Below are 25,328 nucleotides of genomic sequence, written 5' to 3'. Positions count from 1 at the left end.
CGCAGTCAAGGGCGTTCTCGACCACTGCGAGGGGAAAGTTGCGGTCCTTGAAGAACTTGGACATCTGGGATGTGCGGGAGTGGAATGCCTCATCCTGGGAGCAGATGCAGCGGAGGTGGATGAATTGGGAATAGGGGATGGAATTTTTGCAGGAGGGTGGGTGGGAGGAGGTGTATTCTAGGTAGCTGTGGGAGTCGGTGGGCTTCAAATGGACATCAGTTACTAGCTGGTTGCCTGAGATGGAGACTGAGAGGCCCAGGAAGGTGAGGGATATTTTGGAGATGGCCCAGGTGAACTGAAGGTTGGGGTGGAAGGTGTTGGTGAAGTACATGAACTGTTCTGCTCCTCTGGGGAGCAAGAGGCAGCGCCGATACAGTCATCAATGTAACGGAGGAAGAGGTTGTGTTTGGGGCCTGTGTAGGGGTGGAGGAGGGACTGTTCCACGTAACCGTTCTGCGGGGGAGAGGTTGGAGTGGGTGAGAGGGGTGGAGAGGTTGAGGCGGTTAATGTCTCGACAGCAGTTGGAGATGAAGAGGCCAAGGGAGGGTAGGAGGCCTGGTGGGGGGTGGTGTCCAGGAGGAGGACTTGTGTTGGAGGCAGGTGAAGGGGTCAGTGGAGGGTGGGTTCGGCTCCCAGTTGAAGAAGTAAGCGTGGAGGCGAAGGCAGCGGAAAAACTGCTCTGTGTCCAAACGTGACTGGTATTCGTTGATGTGTGGTTGTAGGGGGACAAAGGTGAGCCCCTTGCTTAGCACTGACCGTTCGCCCTCAGTCAGTGGGAGGTCTGCGGGGATGGTGAAGATTCGGCAGGGCTCAGTGTGGCTGTCTTCTCTGGGGTTGCTGGCTGTGGAGGTTGTGGGCGGGGTTCCGTCAGCGTCGGCCGTGGGCGGGGTTCCGTCGGCGGTGGGACGAGCGAGGTGGGTAGCAGCAGCCCAGATGTCCAAGTTCTTCAAGGACCGCAACTTCCCCCCCACAGTGGTCGAGAATACCCTTGACCGCGTCTCCCGCATTTCCTGCAACAGATCCCTCACACCCCGCCCCCGCCACAACCGCCCAAAGAGGATCCCCCTCGTTCTCACACACCACCCCACCAACCTCCGGATACAACGCATCATCCTCCGACACTTCCGCCATCTACAATCCGACCCCACCACCCAAGACAATTTTCCATCCCCACCCTTGTCTGCCTTCCGGAGAGACCACTCTCTCCATGACTCCCTTGTTCACTCCACACTGCCCTCCAACCCCACCACACCCGGCACCTTCCCCTGCAACCGCAGGAAATGCTACACTTGCCCCCACATCTCCTCCATCACCCCCATCCCAGGCCACAAGATGACTTTCCATATTAAGCAGAGGTTCACCTGCATATCTGCCAATGTGGTATACTGTATCCATTGTACCCAGTGTGGCTTCCTCTACGTTGGGGAAACCAAGCGGAGGCTTGGGGACCGCTTTGCAGAACACCTCCACTCGGTTCGCAATAAATAACTGCACCTCCCAGTCGCGAACCATTTTAACTCCCCCTCCCATTCTTTAGATGACATGTCCGTCATGGGCCTCCTGCAGTGCCACAATGATGCCACCCGAAGGTTGCAGGAACAGCAACTCATATTCTGCCTGGGAACCCTGCAGCCCAATGGTATCAATGTGGACTTCACCAGCTTCAAAATCTCCCCTTCCCCACCGCATCCCAAAACCAGCCCAGCCCGTCTCTGCCTCCCTAACCTGTTCTTCCTCTCACCACAAGCTGCACCTCCATTTCCTACCTACTAACCTCATCCCACCTCCTTGACCTGTCTGTCTTCCCCGGACTGACCTATCCCCTCCCTACCTTCCCACCTATACTCTCCTCTCCACCTATCTTCTTTTCTCTCCATCTTTGGTCCGCCTCCCCCCTCTCCCTATTTATTCCAGAGCCCCCTCCCCATCCCCCTCTCTGATGAAGGGTCTAGGCCCAAAACGTCAGCTTTTGTGCTCCTGAGATGCTGCTTGGCCTGCTGTGTTCATCTAGCTCCACACTTTGTTGTCTTGGATTCTCCAGCATCTGCAGTTCCCATTATCTCTAAGCTACAATAGTGAATTGATTGCATGCCAACAGGTGATACAAAATTTGATGGAGAGACCAAGTGGTCCCATTACCAACTGATCTGTCCTAACTACTGCAGTCCTGCCACATGCAATTAGTAATGGTGAGCTTAAACAATGAGAAGAAGAAACTATACAAATAGACCCATCCACAATGATGGGGAGCCCAGCATGTTGTGCAAAATACAAGATTGAAACAATCTTCAGTCAGAGTGGTGAACCATCTCATGAAGTAGCCGCAGATGTCGGTGTTCAGTCAATTCACTTTACTCCCATGATACCAAGTCTGAAGACAGTAGTATTGAAGGCTTGTGTTCCAAAACTAGCCACACACCTGCCAAGCTGTTCCTATACAGCTGCAACATTTGCATTTACCCGACATTGTGGAAGATTGGCCAGGTAGGTCATGCACACAAAAGTCAGGATAATTCCTAACCCAGCCAGTTACTGCCCTTTAAGTCTATTCTTGATCAGCAAAGTGATGGAAAGTGTTGTCCATACTGCTATCAAACAGCAGTTATAGGGCACTAATCTGCTCAGAAGTAAAAACAGAACTGCTGGATAATTTAGCAGGTCCGGTGTTATCTATGGAGAGAGAAACAGAGTTAATTATTCAAGTCCATAATCACTCTTCTTTGAATCTCAGTAATGTGCTCATTGGCAGGTCTAGATTTTTGAAACCCTGAAGCCTTACCATCCTTGAGAAAATTCATTTGAAGGATCAGCTTATGAATCTTTGCGTTCATTGCAATACAAACACTTACTATCTGGTCCTAATCCACAGTTTTTGCTTCCTTAAGTTTGTCTACCAATAAAAGCAAATATCATGAATGCTGGAAATCTGAAATAAAAACAGAAAGTGCTTGGAAACTCAACAAGTCTGGCAGCATCTGTAGACAGAGAAACAATTAACTTTTGAAGTCCAATATGATTGAAGAGTCAAATCCAAACATTAATCTCGTTACTCTTTCCGCAGATGCTGCTGGATCTGCTAAGTTTCTCCAGCACTTTATTTCTATTGGAAGTTTATCTTTTCGGGTTGACAAAAATGATAACATAATAATGTACTCCATCGTATTTTCCAAAGTTATAAAAGCACAATGGCTTTATGTAAGATATATGTGAATATAAATTATAAGATGTCAAATAAAATAACTTTTGCTTAAATATTTATTATTCTGAAACTTCAGTAAGATCGCTGGTTTTCAGCTCACATTTTTTTCAATGTTATTGTTTATGATTTAGCCACAGTTGGAGAATGGGGATTTGTATCATTAAATATCTGGATACTTCTAACACTTTTAAAGAATGTTGAATATTGAGTAAAATGCTATTTAGTGTGTTTTTATGGTTATTGCATTAGTATTTAGTATTCAATGAAACGTTAACAAATGCTATCTAAATTTTATATAAAAAAGAAAATTTAAATTAGTTTGCAGTTCTGATAAGCAAGTAATTCATTTAATTATCATTTCTATTTGTTTTGCAGCTGATGGAAAAAGTTTGGTGTCAGTTGGTTTGGATGACCAGCACACTATAGTAGTGTGGGACTGGAAAAAAGGAGAAAGACAAGCAACGTCAAGGTTAGCACTTGATATGCTTCTTATTTCCTTGAAAACAATTCGCTGACATTCGTGAAAACAATTCACTATATTACTTGAATATTTTGGCGAATAATAGCTTATTACTGTTCATTTTATTTTTAAAAAATCTATTTAAGTAGTAATTGCATCTGTTTTTTCTTAGAGGACATAAAGACAAGATTTTTGTAGTGAAGTACAATCCGCACCATGTGGACAAGCTTGTTACTGTTGGGATTAAACATATAAAATTCTGGCAACATACAGGTAACCTTCTGTTTACCTAGTTTATTCTCCAAGTCCATTCTGCTGAATCTATTGGGAAAGGATTCATATTTACTGCTGAAGCTATTTCATAAAGAATGATTGTTATAAGCATTCTTGTATTTAGGTTTATAATGAACCATTGAAATAATCAAAGGCGCTTTGGGACAATGACCTACCTGATGGAAATTATAATGCACTTCAACAATTTTTGAAATGCTTTAATTTTGATATGGATCTAGCGAGTTTTGAGAAGATTTGTAGCTCAGGTTGAGGTTCTGGATGTGAGTTTGCTCGCTCAGCGAGCAAACTCACATCCAGAACCTCAACCTGAGCTACAAATCTTCTCAAAACTCGCTAGCACCTATGGGCGCAATACGCTAAAACAGGCCCAAAGATGGGAAACCAATGCCATCTGACAGAGTGCCACCCGCGAACAGCTTTACTTCCTACATGAATGCCTAAGGAAACAGGTACTACCTAAATATCTCAAATACAAACCTCCCCTTAACACCCCACTAGCCAAAAGAATAGCTGAGCAAAACGGCTGCAGAATGCTTAGAGAAATGGTCATCGATATGGATCTGTTTAAAAGCAGACTTTACACAGACCTAAGAGTTTTTATAATGCTGAAAGAATTCAGAAGAATAACTCTGTCAGTCATTGGATGTTGTCTATGGGAGAATTTAAAATCATACTGAATGTAAGATTAGGATTTATCCTTGCAACTGTTGGTAAAGGGGCAAAAAGAAGGAAGGTTAAAATGTTAAAAATAAGAACACCCAACCTACTATAAGCAATGAAACTGGGTTTTGGGGATGTCCCAGTAACTCAGTCTAAATGCACAAGTTGGTGATTGTGGTATTTAAATGTGGCACTATTCCTCAGATTCTTATGGACAATTAAATTTAACTGTAGTGGGTTTGGTTTCCTGAAATATGGGATATCTCACAGTTGAAGGGAAGCTGGAAATGCAGGATCCAGTAAGTGCTTTTCCAGCAGTTTGTGGGCCAATAGGCATAGAAATGCTTTTCCTGCCCTCTACAAACCTTATTGCTGGAATTTCTCTCGCCCCATAATCCCATCACCCTGCAACTTCTCTTCCCACTATGCAGTCCTCCCTGCATATATTTTCTGTGCCTTGCTTCATCAACATTGCTGTGCCAGATGTCACCATACCATAGCAACATGCAATCTTCCCCGATTTCTGGTCTACTCCCCCAGTAGGTACACTTTAGGCCTTTCCATTCAAAAGCTAACTAACCTCTCGATTTGACTGCTAAATTAGATTCAGGATGGATTTATCTTAAGGATAGACTTTTTACTTTCTGTCAGATTCTTTAGACTGTGCATGTCCCAAGTACCTTATTTCCAAGAAGACGTATGATTTCAGACAAGTGCCTGAAAGGACACCTATGCTGTTAGTGGATAGCATATTTTATACTGTTACATTCACAAAATGAATATAGGCCTTTAGTTGATCTTTTGACTTCAGTTCCAAAGAATTAGAACTTCAGTTCAGAAGATAGAAAAATTTTCTCCTAACAGTAGAACCAAGTTTAGTTCAGGAAAACCAGTCACTCGAACTGAAGTTTTGCTAATTCACAGAGCTTTCATGCTGAGAGAGCTTGAACAGAAGTCTACAACTTGTTAGAAATGGAAAAGCTCAGGCCCTCGGAAATGTGAAGATTCATTCCAGTGGAAAAAGAGTTGCTTTCTCAGCAATCCAAGCAAAAGTAATTGGGAAAAGTCAGTTAAATGAAAATTTAATTACTTGAGATAGGAGTGCACCCAACTCTTGCTCCTCCAAGACCGTGTTAGGGAACCGGAGCGGGAACTGTATGAACTTCGGATCATTCGGGAGGCAGAGTCAGTGATAAACAAGAGTTTCAGGGAAGTAGTACCTCCTAAGCATGAAGAAAGCTGGGTAACTGTTAGAAGGGGGAAGAAGCAGTCAGTGCAGGGATCCCCTGTGGTCGTTCCTCTGAAAAACAAATATACCGTTTTGGATACTGTTGGAGGGACGACTTACCAGGGGCATGCAGTAGGGTGCAGGTCTCTGGCAGAGAGTCTGTCCCTCTTGCACAGAAGGGAAGGGGGGATAGGAAGAGAGTGATAGTCATTGGGGACTTAATAGTTAGAGGGACTGATAGAAGGTTTGCCGGGAACGAAAGAGACTCACGATTGATGTGTTGCCTCCCAGGTGCCAGGGTCTGTGATGTCTCGGATCGTGTCTTTGGGGTCCTGAGGGGAGAGGGTGACCAGCCCCAAGTCGTGGTCCACGTAGGCACCAACGACATAGGTAAAAAGAGGGATAGGGATGTCAGGCATGATTTCAGGGAGCTAGGGTGGAAGTTGAGAGCTAGAACAAACAGAGTGGTCATCTCTGATTTGTTACCCGTGCCACGTGATAGCGAGGCAAAGAACAGGGAGAGATTTCAGCTGAACACGTGGCTGCAGGGATGGTGCAGGAGGGAAGGCTTCAGGTACCTGGACAATTGGGGCTCATTCTGGGGAAGGTTGGACCTCTACAAACAGGACGGTCTCCACTTGAACCAGAGGGGCACTAATATCCTGGGTGGGAAATTTGCTAGTGCTATTCGGGTGGATTTAAACTAGCTCAGAAGGGGGATGGGAAATTGAGGTGTAGTCCTACTACACCAGAGGATGAGCGTAGGGAGGACATGGCTGTAATCGTTGACAATTAATCATTTACGATATGGTCATGTTTTCTGCAGGATGAAGGTTTATTTGCCTCCGTAAAAGAGAATCATCTTGCTCTTTGTTACCATAGTCTGCCACCATTATTATCCTGTTGATTACATGATCATGTATCACATTAAGTGTTTTATAAGAATAACTGTACTCTGATTGGATACTTTAACTTACTGCAACTAATAAGAAAATATAGTATGTTTGAGAAATTACAATGTTTCTGACAACCAGAAGGTGAAAGCGTTTACTGTTGTGCATTGCTCTCTAAAGTGTGTTGAGGCACAAATATTGGAAATCATTCCCATGCTCATGGAATGAGCATTTTTTTTTGTAATTTACTAATTTACTAACAGTTTTGTAATCTGGTTGACAAATATTGTACTCAATTCACTTTTTCTGGTTGTTTAACTAGAACATATAAGCTTCAAGACATAAGTGTAAAGTAGTTGTAACTTTTTAAGTCAATTACTGATAAAAATATTTCTATTATGTTGCAACCACTGGATGAATCCACAGTTATTGAGTCCCCTTTTTAATTAATATGTTTCAAGTTAAAGTAGACCAGCAGTTAAACTTTTTTTAGAACTGGTTAAAGGTTAATATTGCAAGAATTAGTAAATAATTTTATTCAGTGTAAAATTAAAGGTACTAAGATTAACTCAAATGCAGATAAGATAAAAACATACTTATAAAGAGGCAGTCCCAATAAATCTCTATGATATATTTCTGAATAACTCCCAGTAGTGTAGCACCAAGATCCATTGTTTGAGTTCCTTCATGCTGAAATTAAGGGTTATTCCTTGACATCAGATCCTGCAAGTTTGAAAGTTGAATAGTTGGAAGTTTCTTGCTCAGATAGATATAGTAATTACAGAAGGCTTTGAGGTAGAGAAGGTTTCCTGTGGCTTAGTAATGCTTTAGTTATAGCACTTGCAGATTGCTGGGAACTGCTGTTTAATTCTGAAGCTGTTTTTTTCTTTCGCTAAGAACTCTCTTTCCTGAAGAAGCTGCCTTTCAGTAATCTTTCTGGGGTGTTCTGTTTTCACAGATTTACATGCAGATCAAACTTAATAGCTGCATGTTAGTGTTTAATGAATCATTGTCCCTGAAAGCAAAGTCAATTATTCTTGAATTCTCTTGCCTGTTTCTGAAGTTTTGAATTTAAAGATTTTCAAAAACTCATTGTATTCCGTGAAGGGGGAGATTCCAAATAATTTTCTTTGTGGTTACTGTTCAGATAACATGTCAGTCAGTCTGCTTTTTGGCTGATTGAAATGAATCAACAAGAATCAGCCATGTAGTTTTTGCAGCTATTTTTTACATACGGTGTCTATTATTTAAAGTTGTACAGCCTTCTTTATAAAATGTGCAATAATAATTCTAACATTTTATAGAAATGCCACTTGATTTTACAAGCATAAATATTGTTTAAGAGAGATGCATTGCAGAAGCTTTTCATCTTGAACTTATGAGCGCAATTGCAAGAATGCCAAATTTAAAAAAAAACTCAGTTTATACCTTCGGAAAGAAAAGGGTGCTGATTGTTTCAGCAGGTTTCAGCAAGATGAGCGGAATCTTAGAGGAGCCTGAATGACATGGGCTATGGCAAGAAATCTGGGAAAATTATGTGAAAAGTCTAAGATCTTTTTCCATGTCCAGAGCAACTGACCAGGATGGCAACCTTGAGCAAGATGGCAGGTTGCAGTGTCATGGCCTCATCTGTTGGGCCTGGGGCAAGAGGTCACCCTTTCTCTGCGTGACCTGTCCATTAGGAACTCCAGGTGCCTGAGTGTAAAACCGGACACAAGATTTCCCTGACCTGCCATGATGGGACAAATGCCACAAATCCCGCAAGCAGCTGCAAATTGATACTGCTTGTTCATGTGCATAAAAGTATTTTTTAAAAGTGGTAGCTGGTCCAATCTTGGGCATTCTGGCAGCAGCAAATTCTTCTGACTCAAATGAGTTGGGAGAATTGGGTTGTCATCAGAAGTGAGGCGCACCATACAGTAGAAAATGTAATTAATAAGGCACGTTTGAGACAATTACAGGAGAAAAACCTCCCATGAAAGCCAACAAAATTGACAGCCAAAAATATGTAAGATTCAGTTCCACAACTCTTTGTTCAGCAATATTTGACTTTAGTATTGTCTGTTTTGTAACGTTCTAGGCTTGACTCAATCTTCGATAAACGTATAACCTCTCTCTGTGCTTCGATTGGTATCTTCCAAAACCCATTTATGTATTTGTCGCTGCCTCATTACACGCAGCATCCTTAACTGACCTTATTGCATCACCCACAACTTATCCATCCTAATGCTGACTCTGCTGTGGACTGTGCTACCAGCTATAACCGTTCCTCTCTTTACCAATCTCGAGAATAACCACTTAATTTAAATGAAGCCATTTCACAAATGCGTCAGTTCTTCGTCTGCCAATTACTAACCAAGCAAGACTTGGTTGAAGGTCCTGTTTCCTTTGCCAGAAACTCACTTTGCTTTCTACTTTCTCCTCTATCACCCCTCATACCTCCTCTGGGCTCATCTTTTCCATGACACTCATCTCCTGCACTCTTGACCTTATTTTGATAAAGTGCTCCCCACCCAACTTCCCTTCCTCATTCCATGTTACCTGATATTGTTATTAGTTTTCTCCCCTCCGGTACTGTCCTTTTCTCCTTTAAATCTGTTGTCATCGCCCCTCTTCTCAAAAAGCTAACCATTGGGCCAACTGTCATTGCAAACTAGTACTCTATCTCCAACATTTTTCTGTTTCAAAGTTCATGAAGGTGTTTAATCCTCCCAAATTTGTGCCTGTTTTCCAAGAATTCATGCTGTATATCTTCTAGTCATGTTTCTCCTTCTGCCAAAGTAGCTCTCATTATAGTCAGAAATAAATAACATTCTGTGCAATGTAACAAAAGCAAACTAATTCTGCATATCTTTTTCAAATGCTCTACAGCGTTCAAAATGCACTGCATCATTCCTGTCTATGGGGTATGTGGAACAATCCTTGTTCTAGTATTTGTCTCAGCCCTACACTGGCCCCCCTCCCACAACTCTCTGTCCGTACGTCAAAACGACTGTTTCAGTGCTGCTTCATGCACCCGTCCGGACGTTGAAAATTTTGTTCATTTTGCTTCCAATTTCCACCCCTCTATAATTTCCACATCATCCATTTCTGAGGCTTCCTTTTCTTGACCTCTCCATTTCCACTTCAGGGCATAAGCTATCCACTGCCATCCAATGCAAAGCCACAGATTCCCATAGCTATCTTCATTACAGCTCTTCCCACCCCTGTCCTGCAAGGATTTTATCCCACTCTTGCAGTTCCTTTGCTTAGATCGTATCTGTTCAGATGTTGCCACTTTCCATATCAATGCTGCTGATATGGCTTCTTTCTTCTGTAACTGTGGTTTCCATGCCCACTGTGCTTGATAGGGCCCTCAACCACATCTGACCTATCACTCCTTCTGCCCCCTTCCCATAATTCTCAACAATGTGATCGGACCCCCCTTGTACTCACTTGTCACCCCACCAGCCTCTGCATTCAAACAATAACTCCCCACCATTTCAGACCACTCCAGCAGAGTGCCACCACTAAACAAATCTTCGCCTCGCTCCCCCATCTACATCTCACAGGGATCGTTCCCTCGGGTTGCCCTAGTCCATTCCTCAACCGCCAAGTACACCAACCTGTTCCCACGGCACCTTCCCATGTAACCGCAGAAGCTACAACACCTGCTGCTTCACATCCTCCCTGCTTACCATCTAAGAGCCTAAACAGTCTTTCCATGTGAAGTAGCATTTCACCTGTACCACCTCCAATCTTGTGTATTGTATTTGCTGCACCCAATATGGCCTATTCTACATTGGAAATCATTCACAGACTGGGTGACTGCTTTGCAGAACACTTCCGATCTATGCACAAGCATGACACTGACTTTCCTGTAGCGGTCATATTAACACAGCGTCCTGCTTGCACACCCACTTGTCTGTCCTCAGCATGCTGCAATGCTGCAGCAAATTTCAGCGCAGGCTGGAGAAGCAACACCCATCTTCAAACTAGACAGTTTACAACCTTCTGGGTCAATAGTCAGTTCAAAAGCTTCAAATTGTGAACCTACTTCTTCTCTTTCTTTTAGCTTTGCTTGCTACATTCTCTCTCACCACCTCTCCCCTCCCCCCACTCCAGTGGGACTGTCTGTTCTTTCCAGTATAGCAGTTAGACCAATCATTGTTCTGCCATTTTAACATTCCGATCACTCAATCTGAACAACCGACATCCTTTCTCCCACAGCACTCCTATCACCCACCCCTTACCCCGACTATTGCATAAATTCACTTCAGCTCTGATGAAGAGTCATGTAGACTGAAAACATTACCTTGCTTTCTCTCCATGGATGCTGCCTGACACAGTGTGATCTCCAGCAATTTTCATTTTCAGTATCAATCTAGTGAACCTCCTTTGAACTATCTCCAGTGCATTTACATTCCTTCCTTAGATAAGAAGATCAAATCTGCACCATACTCTAGATGTGGACCATAAAAGCATAACTGAAGCACAATTAGACCATTTGGCACATCAAGTCTATTTAGCCATTTGATCACACCAATGTTCTGTTTAACATTAGCATATTTTCCTTAACTTTATGTTCAGTTTCTCTCATAATAAAAGGTAGCATCTGATGAGACTTCTTGATTATGTGCTGCATCTGCATGCTACTGTTTTGTGACTCCTTCCCTAGAACACCTATATCCCTCTGCACCTGTGTCTCTGAATTTCACAGACATTTTTCATTTAAGTAATACTATGCTTTATAATCCTTTTTGCCAAAGTGAACTTAACATTTTCCAATAGTATATTCCATTTGCCAGATTTTGTCCACACAGTCAACCTATCTATACCTGCATTCTTGACAACGTACTTTTCTATCAGTCTTGGCATTGTCTGCAAATCTAACTACATGCCTTCACTCTCCTCACTTAGGTCATTGATGTAAATTGCGAAATGTTAAGGCTCCAGCATTGACCCCTGTGACTTATCACACCCTGCCAATTAACTATCCATTTGTGCATACTCTGTATTTTCTGACAACCAAGCACTCTTCAATCCATGCTAATGCATTACCCCAATACTTTAGCTTTCATTTTGTACAATATTTATCAAATGCTTTCTTGAAATCCAAATATAATACAAGCTCCCCTTTATCCGCATTGCATCTTACTTGTTATGGACCAGATCAGACCACTTCCCCCCCCCCCCCACCCGACCACTACCTCAGAATACAATAAGGAGATAGCGAAGACCCTAACTTTTATATTTATTTAAAGGCAAGTGTAAGGTGCTATAACCCAGATGTATTTCGATTGGGTCACCACAAGGCTTTAGTCAAAACACGCTTCATTCTCCTGACACAGTTAAAGTACAACAAAAAAGAGGAATTGGCACAACTTTAACTCTTTTAGAATACTTAACAAGATAATATATTACTAAACCACTAATTGTCATCCGGTTCAATATAGGCAGCATACCATAAACACACACTTGGCAAGACAATTTGGCAGAACAGTTAAGGTTCTCACATGCTGCCTCTCTTCAGGCCAGCAAAATGAAATACTCAAAATAACACTCTGCTTCTTTTAATTTCTAAGAGGAAGCCTCTTGTCTAAGACTGTAGCATCAGAGAACTGATGCTGTTAGTTCAGCAGTAGTAGAAATTCTTTCACTAACTGAAAGCAAAGCCAAAATCCCGAGGCCTGACCCAGCCGACTTGTGCTTCTTTTGTCTAATTTTAAAAAAACACTCAAATACTTCCAAGCTGTTTACCAACTGCCTGTCTGAAGCAGACGTCCTGGTACAACTATGGTAACACTTTTCTGCAAGAGAAACGGCACAAAACACATCTCTCTTAATGATATAGCACTGTCGCATACTCCTTCAAAGAATTCAATAAATTGGTTAAAATTAATTTCCTTTTGATGAAACTGCATCTGCCCTCTTCCCAATTACCTTGATTATTCCAAGTGTGCTGGTATAATCCCTTTAATGGTTGTTTCTAACACATTCACCATAACAGTTGTCAAGCTAGCTGGCCTATAGCTTCTTGTTTTCTGCCTCAATCCTTGAACAATGGAGTTATATAATGCTACTTCCAGTTTGATGGAACCTTTACTGAACCAAAAGAATTTTGGAAAATTAACACCAAGGAATCCATTAAGCCAATAATTGATAATCCATAAATTATTCTAAAAGTGTGGCATTTTAGATATAGGTTTGCGATGTTCAATGGTTACATGTTTTAATGCTCTGGGAGGTAGCCCACTTGGACCCCGTGACTTGACAGTCCGCAGATTCATCAATTAGTACTGCTTCCTTCATGATCATAATTTCACCAAGTTACTTTCTGCCTTTTATATCCTGATACTTGAGGGTCAAGAGTTATGTGAGACTGGGTAGGTCATAGGCCACAATCAAATCAACCATGATTTTATTGAATGACAGAGCAAGCGCAAGCACCCAAATAAACTGTTCCCAATCTTATTTCTTATGATCTTATGTAGCTTACCATCTCCTCTCTCGATGCCTCCACTCTTGCTAATTTATCAGACAGCTTTTCTGACATCCAAAACTAGCAGATGATCAGACATTTCTCTAATTTGAGAAGACTGAAATCATTATGTTTGGTCCCCATTACAAACCCCATCACTAGCTACCAATGAAATTTCCTGCTACGTTTATCGGCATAACAGTGATAACAAGTGTAGTTAATGCTGCAGCTGGTGGTTTCCACTTCAAATGCATTTGTTAGCTATTCTGGTATGCCCGAACGAACACTAACCTCAAACATAGTACAATAATGGATAATTCATAAATTATCCTAAAAATCTATCATTTTAGATGTAGGGTTGAGATATTCTTTAATCTATGCTGAATCCATTTGAAGTGTAAAAAAGTATACATTATGTTCATTTTAGAAATGACATTATTTCAGAGAACTAGATATTTGTTGACAACCTTTACTTTGAATCAGAATATTACATTCGTTATGCTTCTGGATATTTTAAGCAAGGAAGGGTTTATAGAAAAAAAATCCTTCTCACAGGTACACCTTACATATATCAATTTCATCCTCCAATCAAGTTAAATATGTAACTTCCCCAGCTAGGAAAATTGCAAACTTAAATAAGCGCATTAAAAAATGTTAACTGGAACTAGTCCAACAGATTGTAATCGACTTAGAATTGGTTTATTTTTAACACCTTGCTTTACCACAGTTGTTGATTAGAATATTACTAACAGTTATCTGATGTTTAAGGTGGTGGCCTTACCTCTAAGCGAGGGATATTTGGTAACATGGGGAAACTGGAGACAATGATGTGTGTTTCGTATGGCCAGATGGAAGACATGATGTTCTCGGGAGCCGCAAATGGAGATGTTTACATCTGGAAAAGAAATCTTCTACTCAAGACAATTAAAGCACATGATGGCCCTATTTTTGCTATGCATGCCTTAGATAAGGTGCTTTGAATTTTGTGTCACAATTCATAATACTCATTTTACAATATATGTTGTGTCTGGATTACTATGCAGGACCATTTTCACTTTTGGTCAGATTGGAAAACTAACACTAATAGATGAGCTTCCATTGTAGTCCATGGAAGAAAAGCTAGATAATGTACATACTGGGGTCTATAATGCCAATTTTCTGCTGCTGCCAAAAGAGAAGATTTGTTCCTCTGTGTGCTATATATTGTTGTAGTTAAAAGTTTGAGTAAATAAACTGGCACCTATTATTGAATAGGCTGAAATCTTTGATGCTTTTTGCAAATTAAAAAATTCATACCAGTAGATTTTACATTAAAAATTGAACAATTAGAACTAATAAATATCAAAATTCATTGTAAACCTAAATCTTTGGGTGGTGTTGGTTAAAGTGCCCTCTACATTTCGCATGATGTTCACTTAGAAATGCTCCTTAAATCCAGCTCAGCCCAAGTTGTGAAGTAATAAATGTTAGCCAATATGAACAAGCTGACTTAAACTTTTAAACTGGCAGTTAAAGTTTAGAGGGAAAGGAATGTGAGTTGCAGCATTGGAACAATAGAGCTTTTAAAGTGTTTATCAAAACAAACAATCATAAAAACAGAAATCGTGTTTAGTTTTTAAGTATTTTTAGTTCTAGTACTTCTTGAAATATTTTAAGTATTTTTAAATAGTTAAAATATTCTAGTTCAGACAAGATGACATTTTGGACCAAAACTGAATTTTGTTTAAAAACAGAATATTTTAACTAATTAAAAGGACTTAAAATATTTCAAATATTTCAATTTGATTTCAGCCTATATAGTTCTGTTCTTGGTCCAGCTTTTCAACAAAAGCACTGTTTTGAATTTTATAGAATTTAAATTAACTCTTCATGTTGATGAAGCAGAAAATAACACACAGTTACTACAAATTCTGCTATAAATTATATATTTTATGATTCTGTGGCCATTCTTTTCTTTTTCACATGTCTACAAATGCTTTCTGGTCTCAGAACAGTTTGAACAAACAAAGGTCCGAAACAGCTTTTAGAAAAAGACTGGGAACAGATGAACAAGGTGTGGGAAAATCACCAGCTTTATTTATATCCAGGACAGTTTGAGGATCAGCACTGAGGCAATGAGTGTTGGATCAAGATCTCATGTGTCAGTTTCACATACCGATTTTGACCATTGCCACTTTAATTTGTGGTTTCTTTGTCCAACATGCCCATCTGAGTTTGGCAGGTGTTTAATTAACCTGTTTTCCATTTCGAGTCCTGCTCTTGTTTTAGGGTGCAAGTAGAATTTTACGTACTTTAAAATCCTATTTACTAATTCTAAGTTACCATTGGAGTGAATTTTAAACAGTGCAGGTTCTAGTGACATTTAAAAAGATCATCAACAGCTAAATCATTGGTTGTTTTCTTTGGACTGTTGCTTTTCAACTTATTGAGAACTTCAGATATAGGGACTGAAGTGTTTGTTTGTGAAAGTGATTTGCTGAATAAGTAGATTTATGTTGGAGAGTTTCCAGCTTATCACTAGTTTCAAATCACTACCGTTGTGGTTGGAACTGGAGATAGCAAACAGGCAAGTACACAAGGATTTACAGTCATAAAAGGAAGCAGTTTGTGAGAGGCCTAAACCCAGATGACAGTGGAGAACCATGACTTTTTACCTGCAGTTCACTGGAAACTCTGTACGGATACTCCACTTTACCAAGGAGCTGTCATTTGCTGCAGCCGAGCAGTTCTCCGTGCTGCAAAAGTCACTGTTGTCTTGAAATTTTTAAGGCTTACGGTCATTTCCAACTGCAGCAGGTGAAAGCTGCACATAGCCAATTAGCTACACGGATTTGCATTTACTAGGTAAATGATGTGTCCTTTGCCAAATCCACTATCTTTGTTTTAATCCCCATTGATGCCACGGTGATAGGGTCAGCAGTCTTAGCACAATCATTGCACATTATTTTGAGTCTCAGTTTTGTCCACATTAAAGTTCAATAATATCATGGTTCAAGGGTTCCTGACATCTGAGGCTATCTGCAGTTTGGAGAAGGTTTCTTGGGTGAGTTGAGAAATTCTTGGCCATTACAACTTTTCTCATCTTTGGGATGACTGAAGAGGCTACTTAACTTTCACATGAGTGTAATTTAACCGGATCCAACAGTGACAAAGATATTAGAGCAGATGTTTTAAGAGTAGAAGTGTAGCTTTATTTAGAAACATGCACGGTTACTTACAATAATGTGTCAACTGTGCTACATATGTGCCTTCAGTAACTTTTTTTCCTCCTTTGCCTCCCACTCTTTATGTACAACCCCAACTTCCACAGCAGGGAAAGGGAAGACGTTCTGTAGTTGGGCCTGTTGGCCTGGAACACTTAGTCAGTCATCCCCTGGTGACTTTTGGGGCCAGAAATGGTAGGAGGCCCCTACCCAGATGCAGGCTGATATTCCTTTGTTTGAACTACTGCAGGCTTTGTAGTCACAAGCAGGACAAGCTAGAGAGGCCAGGCACCTCTGAAGTGTCTTAAGAAGAAGCTTTCAGGGATCCTGAAACTTTTCATCCCTATGGATGCCTGCTGGCACCACCCTGTCTTCCTCAGAGCAAGAGGCACCTGGAGGGAGGTCAAAGAATCTCACTTTCCCTCTCGCCTCACCATTAACAGTGAGCACTATGGCTACAGCTATGCAGTACAGGTGATAAATGGTAGACGTTTACTGCACTGGACTTGATCCGCATGGCAGTTGCTGATCTATCCATGTAGACAGCCAGATGCATACTGGAGCCAGCACGGTACTGATAACATTAGTAAAACTTTCCGCCTTTATATGGCGTTTACCAATTGCCGCTAATAAACCTGCCTGCTGATCCTGTTCCTACCTGGGCATTTTAATTACGTATTTGGTGCCCGGGTCTCTGACAGTCCTCTGAATTCCAGAGATCCAGGCCATTTCTTCCTTGTACAGCTTCAGCAGTGTGTCCAGTGATGCTGTCACAAGATTACACACCTGGGTCTCATTCAGGTGGAGTACCCACTGAGTTGAAAATCTCCAAGGTGGTGGAGACTATAGATGAAAACCTTGCCAATGCATCTTATGAGGTTCTATGACTTTCACCTCAGAAGTAGTGGAGAACTGAGGTTCTTCAGAACTGCCCTGATTTTGGCTGCTGGTACCTGCATAAGAGTAGAAAAGAAAGTATTTGCCTGTGCAAGTTAAGTTTGAGGTAGCACTGAAGCATACTAGGTTGGTTAAACCTTAAGGCTCCCTATTCCCACATGACTGGTGATGCTCTTTTCCAGTTAGCTCAAGAATTTCCTTTTCATATTGAGTGAGGACCCTGAAGTCCTCCACCATCCTGCTTGTCTTAGCCTCTCAGTCTGGATGTGGGCTAGTTTTCCTGCAATGAGACAAAACAAGGGCTAACTAATGTGAAATTGGATAGCAGAATGATTATTGTTGATGTAGGAGCAGAAGAAGTGATGCATTGTACTTAGTGATTGAGTAGGAAGCACAGGGCAAGAGAAATGTTGTGGTTTTTGAGAATCAGGTACATAATACCCATTGAGTAGACATTATGCATACAGTAGAGTTGTAATTCAGAAGCATTCATGGCAAGCCTGTATAGTGGCAAAATTGGAGTGGGTGGCCTATGAATGAAAGCTATCAGAAAGAAGATGGTGGACTTTCCCTTGCAGAGCGCTGAGGATCATTGAGCTTTTTCCTGCACTGCTGTGCATTCTTTTGCACCTTCAATAAAACATGGATCTGTGCTGTTGTCCTGGTTCAGGATAGCTTTGTCTCATGGCGTGGTCATCAGGATAAAGTACTGCCCTCCTCTTCACCACCCTGCCCACAAGGAACTCCAGGCCAACTTCTGAGCTACATCCTCAGTTATAACTGTCAAGCAACACTGTGTAAGGACCAACTCCTAGCATTCAGTGTCTGAAGTGATGTGCAGTGAGCTTTAAATATGGTGTTATTGCTGTAAACATTGGAGTCTAGTCTTAGCAGTAGCAAGCACTTCCACCTCATCTGATCATGACTCCACGAAAAGGGTACCATGGAACCCAGATGCTAAATGTTTGAGGTGAGGAATGGAGGATTACGTGAGAAGTCAGTCTGAGCCATGGCAGATCAGGTTCCATGAATCACATTCAACTAAACGCTTGAACTCAAAATGGGAAAATTCAACCCAATATATTATTTTTTCCCATGTGCGATGAGCAACTTCAAAATGTCGCAGCTGTGCCCTACTTCACCCTGAAAGAAGTCTGGTATGAAGAATTTACTGACTACAGTCATCTTAACAGCATCTTGCTCTGTCTTTGCTCTGTCCTGAGGCTGAAAGTCTATCTGCAGTAGATAGCGGGTTTCAATTAATACCTTTTACAGAAACCAGTCTCTAATAACTGTTCCTCATCTCGGGTTGAACTTAAAGAATTATTGTCTACAGACTCTGGATTACTATGTCTTCCTGCTGAGAGCCGTTTCCACCCCATTTTCTCTGTCACCTCTGCTTGTATTTCCTGTCATTCTGCAGGCCAAACATGTTGAAAATTACAGCACTTATTTCTGAAAGCATGTATCTGTGCAGAATTCTTCAATTTGGAACCTGGGGCTTCACTATATATCCCTTCATGCCCTGTGAATTTCACAAACTTCAAATGAAAGTACAAATACGCCAAACACATGTTCCTGATTCCACAGCAGCCAGTAGAAATGAATCAACAACTAATCTGAGAGTGCATAATCATCCTTTTAAATAGTGCTTGTGTGGTAGAATTGTCCTTCTGCTGTTGACTCGAAGTTCAGTAACGAACCTTTAAGATAGAATTTTATGATAGGGTTGAAATTGAGTGCTGTCCCTAAAATAAATCAGTGCTATGTCCTGAGTGATGTGTCAACATACTTCTAGAGCATGTCTTACCAGTGGCATGCCAACCTATCCAAACAGAGTCTGGCATGACCTATACCGGAAGTATGTGTTTTGATGCAGGATCAAAATGGCACTGATAGCACTGAACTCTACAGAACTGAATATTGAAGCATTACTTTATGCAAATTAGACAGTACTTAATCATTGTGTAGTTCCTTAGTTACCTGCTGAATTGATTTGATATAAATTGACATGCTAATTGCTGGAAATCTCTTAGCTTATTCAATTTATTAATAAAAATAGGGGCAACATTACAGATTGTTTCTAATGAATCATTTTAAATATTTCATACAAACTGTAGTGTACTTTATAATGCTTCTAATCATTATAATTTTTTTTAGGGATTTGTGACAGGTGGCAAAGATGGTATTGTTGAGCTGTGGGATGATATATTTGAGAGATGTCTAAAGACATATGCAATCAAAAGATCAGCCCTATCACCTGCCTCAAAAGGTATACTTCAGCATTAACTTAACAAAATTAACATTTCTGCAATATATCTTTAAATATAAATTTTAAGATGTTAAGAAAAGGTTCTGAGATCTGGTAGAACCTGATTTTAGTCCTGTTTTCACAATTGATTCCCAAAGACATTAAGGGCACATACTTTCTCTTCCCAAAGCAAAATTAATTTAACTTCATTTACATTAATGATATAGTAAGAAACACAAGATTGGGAGCAGAACTAGGTCATAGGGCCCCTCAACTCAGATCCACCATTCAACAAGATCAGGGATGAATCTCAATTTTTTTGAATAGCTGATCTTTGATCTTATTGAATGGTAAAGCAGCATGACCTCGTACTACTCCAATTTCTTTTGTTCCTTACTCTAAATATACTGTTTATGAAACTTAACTTTCCGTTAACAGAAAATGATTAAGTATGAAGTTGAAGTTCCTAAGTTTGGAGGGGCCAATCACAAGTACAAGTTGTAAGAGAACTGAAAGAACCTGATTCTTCCTGACCAATGTTTCTGTAATTAATATCTTAAAATTCTAATTGGGATAGTATGTCTCTTACAACAGATTCCTTGCATGATGACAAGTTTTTATATAGGTTCTCCTCCCCACTCCCAAGACAATTCAGAAAGATCTTCATGTCTCTGGAATCTCTGGGTTGTTAATATTTGCTCATTCTCCACTGCCCAGTGTCACCTGTGCATTGGCGATGCAACAGTTATGAACTTGACTTGTACCTTGTTGTATATTGGCCCAGATTTTTTGGTCAGCAGTGAAGCAACAGCACTTGGCCACTAACCTTAAATGAAAGCCATTCAGAAAGCTGTAGTGATCTCTGTGGCATGACTATTATTTTTCCCTTCTGACTACAGTTTAAATCTGCATCAGTTTTGTTGGTGAGGTGAGCAGCCAATAATTCAAAATATTCACCTACCATGAAAATAGGAAGTTAAGAGCACTGATATCCACATGTCACGGTGGCTCAGTGATTAGCATGGTTGCCTCACAGGGGCCTGGGTTCAAATCCAGCCTTGGGTGACTGTCTGTCTGTGTGAGGTTTGCATGTTCACCCTGTGTGCATGGATTTCCGCTAGGTGCTCTGGGTTCCTCCCATAGTCCAGATGTGCAGCTTAGGTGGGTTGGCCATTATATATCATTCCATAGTGTCTAGGGATGTGTAAGCTAGTCATGGTAACTGTGGGGTTACAGGGATAGGATAGGGGGCTGGGATGCTGTTTGAAGCGTTGGTGCAGACATGATGGGTCAAATATCTCTTTCCACAATATAAGCATTTTAAGATTCTATCTTTCACTGCTAAGGTATATTTTCCAGATAGCAAAATGTGTTATTTGTGATTGATTAGTATAGAAGCTAAAATAAGGATGAACAGATTTTGTAAAAAAAATTTAAAAATAAACCGTCTTTAAATACTGGAGCAAAATTTGCCAGTCTACAAATATTATTTTTGCTCAGGGCATTAGCAGTAGCTTTCATCCAATTGAGCAAGCTATAACTTTCTCAAGAGTGTTTAAAATGATAGTGACATTATTGAAGTGGACATTTTCCTTGTTTATTTGTGGAAAACTTTGCATTACACCTTCTGGAAGCGAATGGACTCACTAATAGCAGTTTCCAGATTTTCTATATTATTGTGTGTATGCAGACTTCCAAAGTTGCTGTCTGTTTCATTGGCTAAATGATCTCAGACGCTTTGTCATCATTATAATTGCAAAATCTGTTATTTATTGTTGTATATTGCCCTTTTTCATGTAATTTAGTGTTTACTTACTGGTGGGCCTGTGCTCTTTGGCACGTAATTAGGGAAATGCAGTAGTTTTAAATAAAGTAAACAAAATCTTCAGCATTCACAAAATGAGATAGAAGTGTAAGGAGGAGGTTAGAAGATTTTGTTTTAAATGAAGAGATATTAAGTTATATGAAGTACAATACCACAAATAACTGCAGAAACTATCAGTCAATATTTAGAAGGATATGAGTATAAGATTTAAGGAAGGAAAATATAAAATAATATAGGAAATGATTGGGAATAGAGTAGATAGGTCTAAGGCACAGAGACAATGGGTCAAGTAGACTACTCTTTGTGTTTTTTGTATTATTCTTTGGTGTCTTTGCAGGTTTGCTTCTGGAAGACAATCCTTCATTACGTGCCATTACATTGGGACATGGACATATACTTGTAGGAACGAAGAATGGCGAAATACTTGAAATTGATAAAAGTGGACCTATCACTTTGCTAGTTCAGGTATTTTTTTGATGTTAAAGAGCAAAGGATTCAAGTAGAATCGGACTAGAGACCAGTATAGCTTCCACTCAATACTTCAAGCTTATACTCTATCAATGTGGCAATGTAGCCCAGCATTTATTTGTTTTATTACTTGTTGCTCTAAAATGATGTGTAAGTAACATTCCTGTTGGTGTTAGTCATATTTGAAAGGCTAACAAACTCTTGCTAATCTTTCCTGAGTAGAAAAGGAGTGAAAATGCTTAATATTTGTCAGATCAATTTATTCAGATAATTGTCAGGTGGAGCTTCAGATACATACAGGGAACACATTAGGGATAGGAGTGTAAAGTCATACCAGTGGTACTAGCAGAACCACAGGTCTGAAACGTATGATGAAAGATTTGTGAAGTTATTGCAATAACTCTTCCCAATTAACCAATCCCTCAATTTACTATCCCAAACTATATTTACACGACAGATAAAACAAACAATATCAGAAATTATGTAAAACCAAAATAATTACTTATTACGAATGAAAAGTATGAACAAAATTCTAGGATTGGCAAGCTCTTAAAACAATTAGTTAACTACCTGGCCTATTGGCCCAAAATTACCTTTATCCTCCAAACCAGCGCTTCAATCTGACAGACAAACCAAGCTTCAAGCTGTATCCTCATGATTCCCTACCAAGTGGGCACTCATGGTATGTCTCTTGGACCTCACTGCTCAAGCTCTAGCTGTTGAATCCGTACACAAAGCTGCGGGTTTTTGATTTACAACACTGCCTTCTCAGTTTTACCTCAGGATTGTAACTTTGCTTACTGGTCATTTTTGCACCCACTGTAAGGTCATAAGGTTAAACTCCCTCTGAGCTTTGGTTGGCTTTCTGCAGCATGGGGATGCCCGAACGGTAGCCAGTCCCAATCTGTGCTGATTCCTGCTATCTCCACGACTGATTTCCCCAGTGAGGGAGACACTCAACTGCATTGTGAACCTTATACAGGATCCCAGTCTTTCTTGATGATAAATTTTATAGATTAACAATTGAAGTTAGTTATAGACGGAAGAATTAGAAAGAACAGATAGGGGTAAAACAATAGCCTGCATCAAAAGTATGAACAAAAGATTTATTGGTCATCGCACTACCTTATTATGAATGCAGTGTTTTCGAAAATGAGTTTCTGTTCTTAGAAGAACCAGACTACAAGAATGCTTGAGGAACAGAGTTCTATACTGCAGTGACTCTCAGAGAAGACATTTCTACTCTTTACTGTCTGAAAAGAGAGATATCTACTTTTTAAAACTATAACCCCTAGTTTAGTCTCCTCAACAAAAGGAAATATTCTTTAGAAGCCATCCACTGCAGCTCCCAAAGAATCTTACATGTTTCTTAACAGTTACCTCTCCTTCTGGACTTCAGTGGGCATAGGGATAATCTGTCCAAGCTTTCTTTATAAAATAAGCCCCTAATTCTAGGAATGAGTTGAATTAACCATTACTGAACTGCTTATAAAGCAATTTTTTTAAAATACGGAGGCCGATACTGGACACAGTATTCCAGGTACGGCCTCAATGTCCTGAATAGCTGCAGTAAAATTTCACTTCTCTTATGTTCCATTTCCCCTCCAATAAATGACAATATCCCATTCACTTCGCTAATAATTCCCTATGCTTTCGTAATCACTTGCTATATCTGCAGGCTAACTTTTTGTCATTCACTTATCAAGGTACCAAGATCCCTCTTTATCATTGAGTCCTTTTTAAACAATAAGGGAATCAAGGGTTATGGGAAATTGCATAAAAATGAGTTAAAAGTTATCAGATTAGCCACAATCTCATTGAATGGTAGAACAGATTTGTTTAGCTGAATGGCCTCCTTCTGCTCCTATATCTTATGGTCCTACATTTTCCCTCTATTTAAATAGTTGGCTGTTTCTCAATTCTTCTTTGACAAAATGGATGAGTTCATGTTTATCTATGTTATATTCCATCTGTTAATTTTTTTCCCACTCACCTAATCTATCTATATATCTTTGTAGACCTTCTAAATCCCCTTAACAACTTATTTCATTCCTCTCTTGGTGTCATAAGCCAATTTTGTGACCAGACAGTCCCCTCGTCAAAATTATTGATATACATTGAAAATGGCTGAGGACCCAACACTGATTCCTGTGACTATTCACTACCCTACAGCTTGCCAACCCAAACATGCCTGATTTTTTTGGTATTCTCTTCCTATTGGTGAACCAATATTTTATCCATGCAAATATTGTACCTCTAACACGGTCTGTTCTTATCTTGTGCCACAACCTTTAATATAGTACCTTGCCAAACACTTTTTGGAAATCTAATATTCTACATCTATTAATTTCTCTTTATCCACTATGAATGTTTCTTCATCAAAAAACTTGAATAAATCAGTTAACATGATTTCTCATTCAGAAAGCAATTTTAGTTATTCTCAAACAAAAACAGAAGTTGCTGGTGAAACTTAGCAGGTCTGGCAGCATCTGTGGGAAGAAAGCAGAGTTAACATTTCAAGCTCAGTGACTCTTCCTCAGAATTGTATGCAGCTAGAAAACCTGGTATTTATACAAAAGGCAATGATGGGGAGGAGAGAGGGGTGTTGGGATAAGGGGAGATGTGGGTTTATTAGTCCACTGACATTACCACTACACAACTATCTATCTTAATTTTGGTTTAGAATTTTAGTCACAGATTCATTCTTATCCCTTTCAAACTGAACATGACATTCTATCATGTTGTGATCACTGTCACCTAGACATCTCTTTAGCATGAGATTATTGAGCTACCCTGTTCCATCGCATGTGATCAGCTTCTAAGGCATCCCACTGCCTGGTTCAGTCAAGCATATGACTCAGCCCAAGAAATTGTCTGAAAGGCATTCCGCAAACTTCTTGTCTAAACCATCTTTGCCAAACTTGCAGGTGTTGATGTTCCATATATCTGCTGCCTTCTCAATGGAAATGGCTATGAGTTTGTAAAGATCTGACTATGGAACATTGGTGAATCTCCACAGCCCATCTTGTAGATGGCACATCCTACTGGTGGTGGATATGGTGCTACTCAAGTGGGCTGCTTTGTCCTGGATGATTTCAAGCTTTTCAAATGTTGTTGGAGCTGCATTCATCCTGGCAAGTTAAGCATATTCCATCACACTTCTGACTTGTGCCATATAAATTGTGGACAGACTTTGGGGAGTCAGGAAATGAGTTATTCGCTATAAAATCCATAGCCTCTGATCTGCTCTTGTAGCCACATATGGTTCCTGATCATTGGCAACCCCTAGCATGTTGATCATGGGAGATTTAGTGATGGCAATGGCATTGAATGTCAAGGGGTTGATGGTTAGATTCTCTCTTGGTGTAGATGGTCATTGCCTGGCATATGTGCAGTACAAATATTACTTGCCACTTTTCAGCCCAAGCCTGGATTTTGTCCAGGTCTTGCTACATTTAGATATACAGTATCTGTATCTGTTTCAAGGAGT

At 40.3% G+C, this 25,328-nt stretch overlaps 1 protein-coding gene across 1 annotated transcript in view; it reads left to right on the top strand.

Annotated features, from left to right (window-relative positions):
- LOC125455104 (echinoderm microtubule-associated protein-like 6) overlaps positions 1-25,328 on the top strand; it is a 428,800-nt gene that overhangs the window by 180,805 nt on the left and 222,667 nt on the right. The window contains exons 16-20 of the mRNA XM_048536679.2: positions 3,575-3,668; positions 3,832-3,932; positions 13,963-14,165; positions 19,455-19,566; positions 21,708-21,835. Coding sequence (XP_048392636.1) covers positions 3,575-3,668; positions 3,832-3,932; positions 13,963-14,165; positions 19,455-19,566; positions 21,708-21,835 — 638 coding nt within the window. The remainder of the gene's footprint in view (positions 1-3,574; positions 3,669-3,831; positions 3,933-13,962; positions 14,166-19,454; positions 19,567-21,707; positions 21,836-25,328) is intronic.

Source organism: Stegostoma tigrinum, chromosome 9, assembly GCF_030684315.1.
Source record: "Stegostoma tigrinum isolate sSteTig4 chromosome 9, sSteTig4.hap1, whole genome shotgun sequence".
Taxonomy (NCBI): domain Eukaryota; kingdom Metazoa; phylum Chordata; class Chondrichthyes; order Orectolobiformes; family Stegostomatidae; genus Stegostoma; species Stegostoma tigrinum.
Note: the sequence above shows the minus strand (reverse complement) of the source record. Positions and strands in the feature narration are given on the sequence as shown.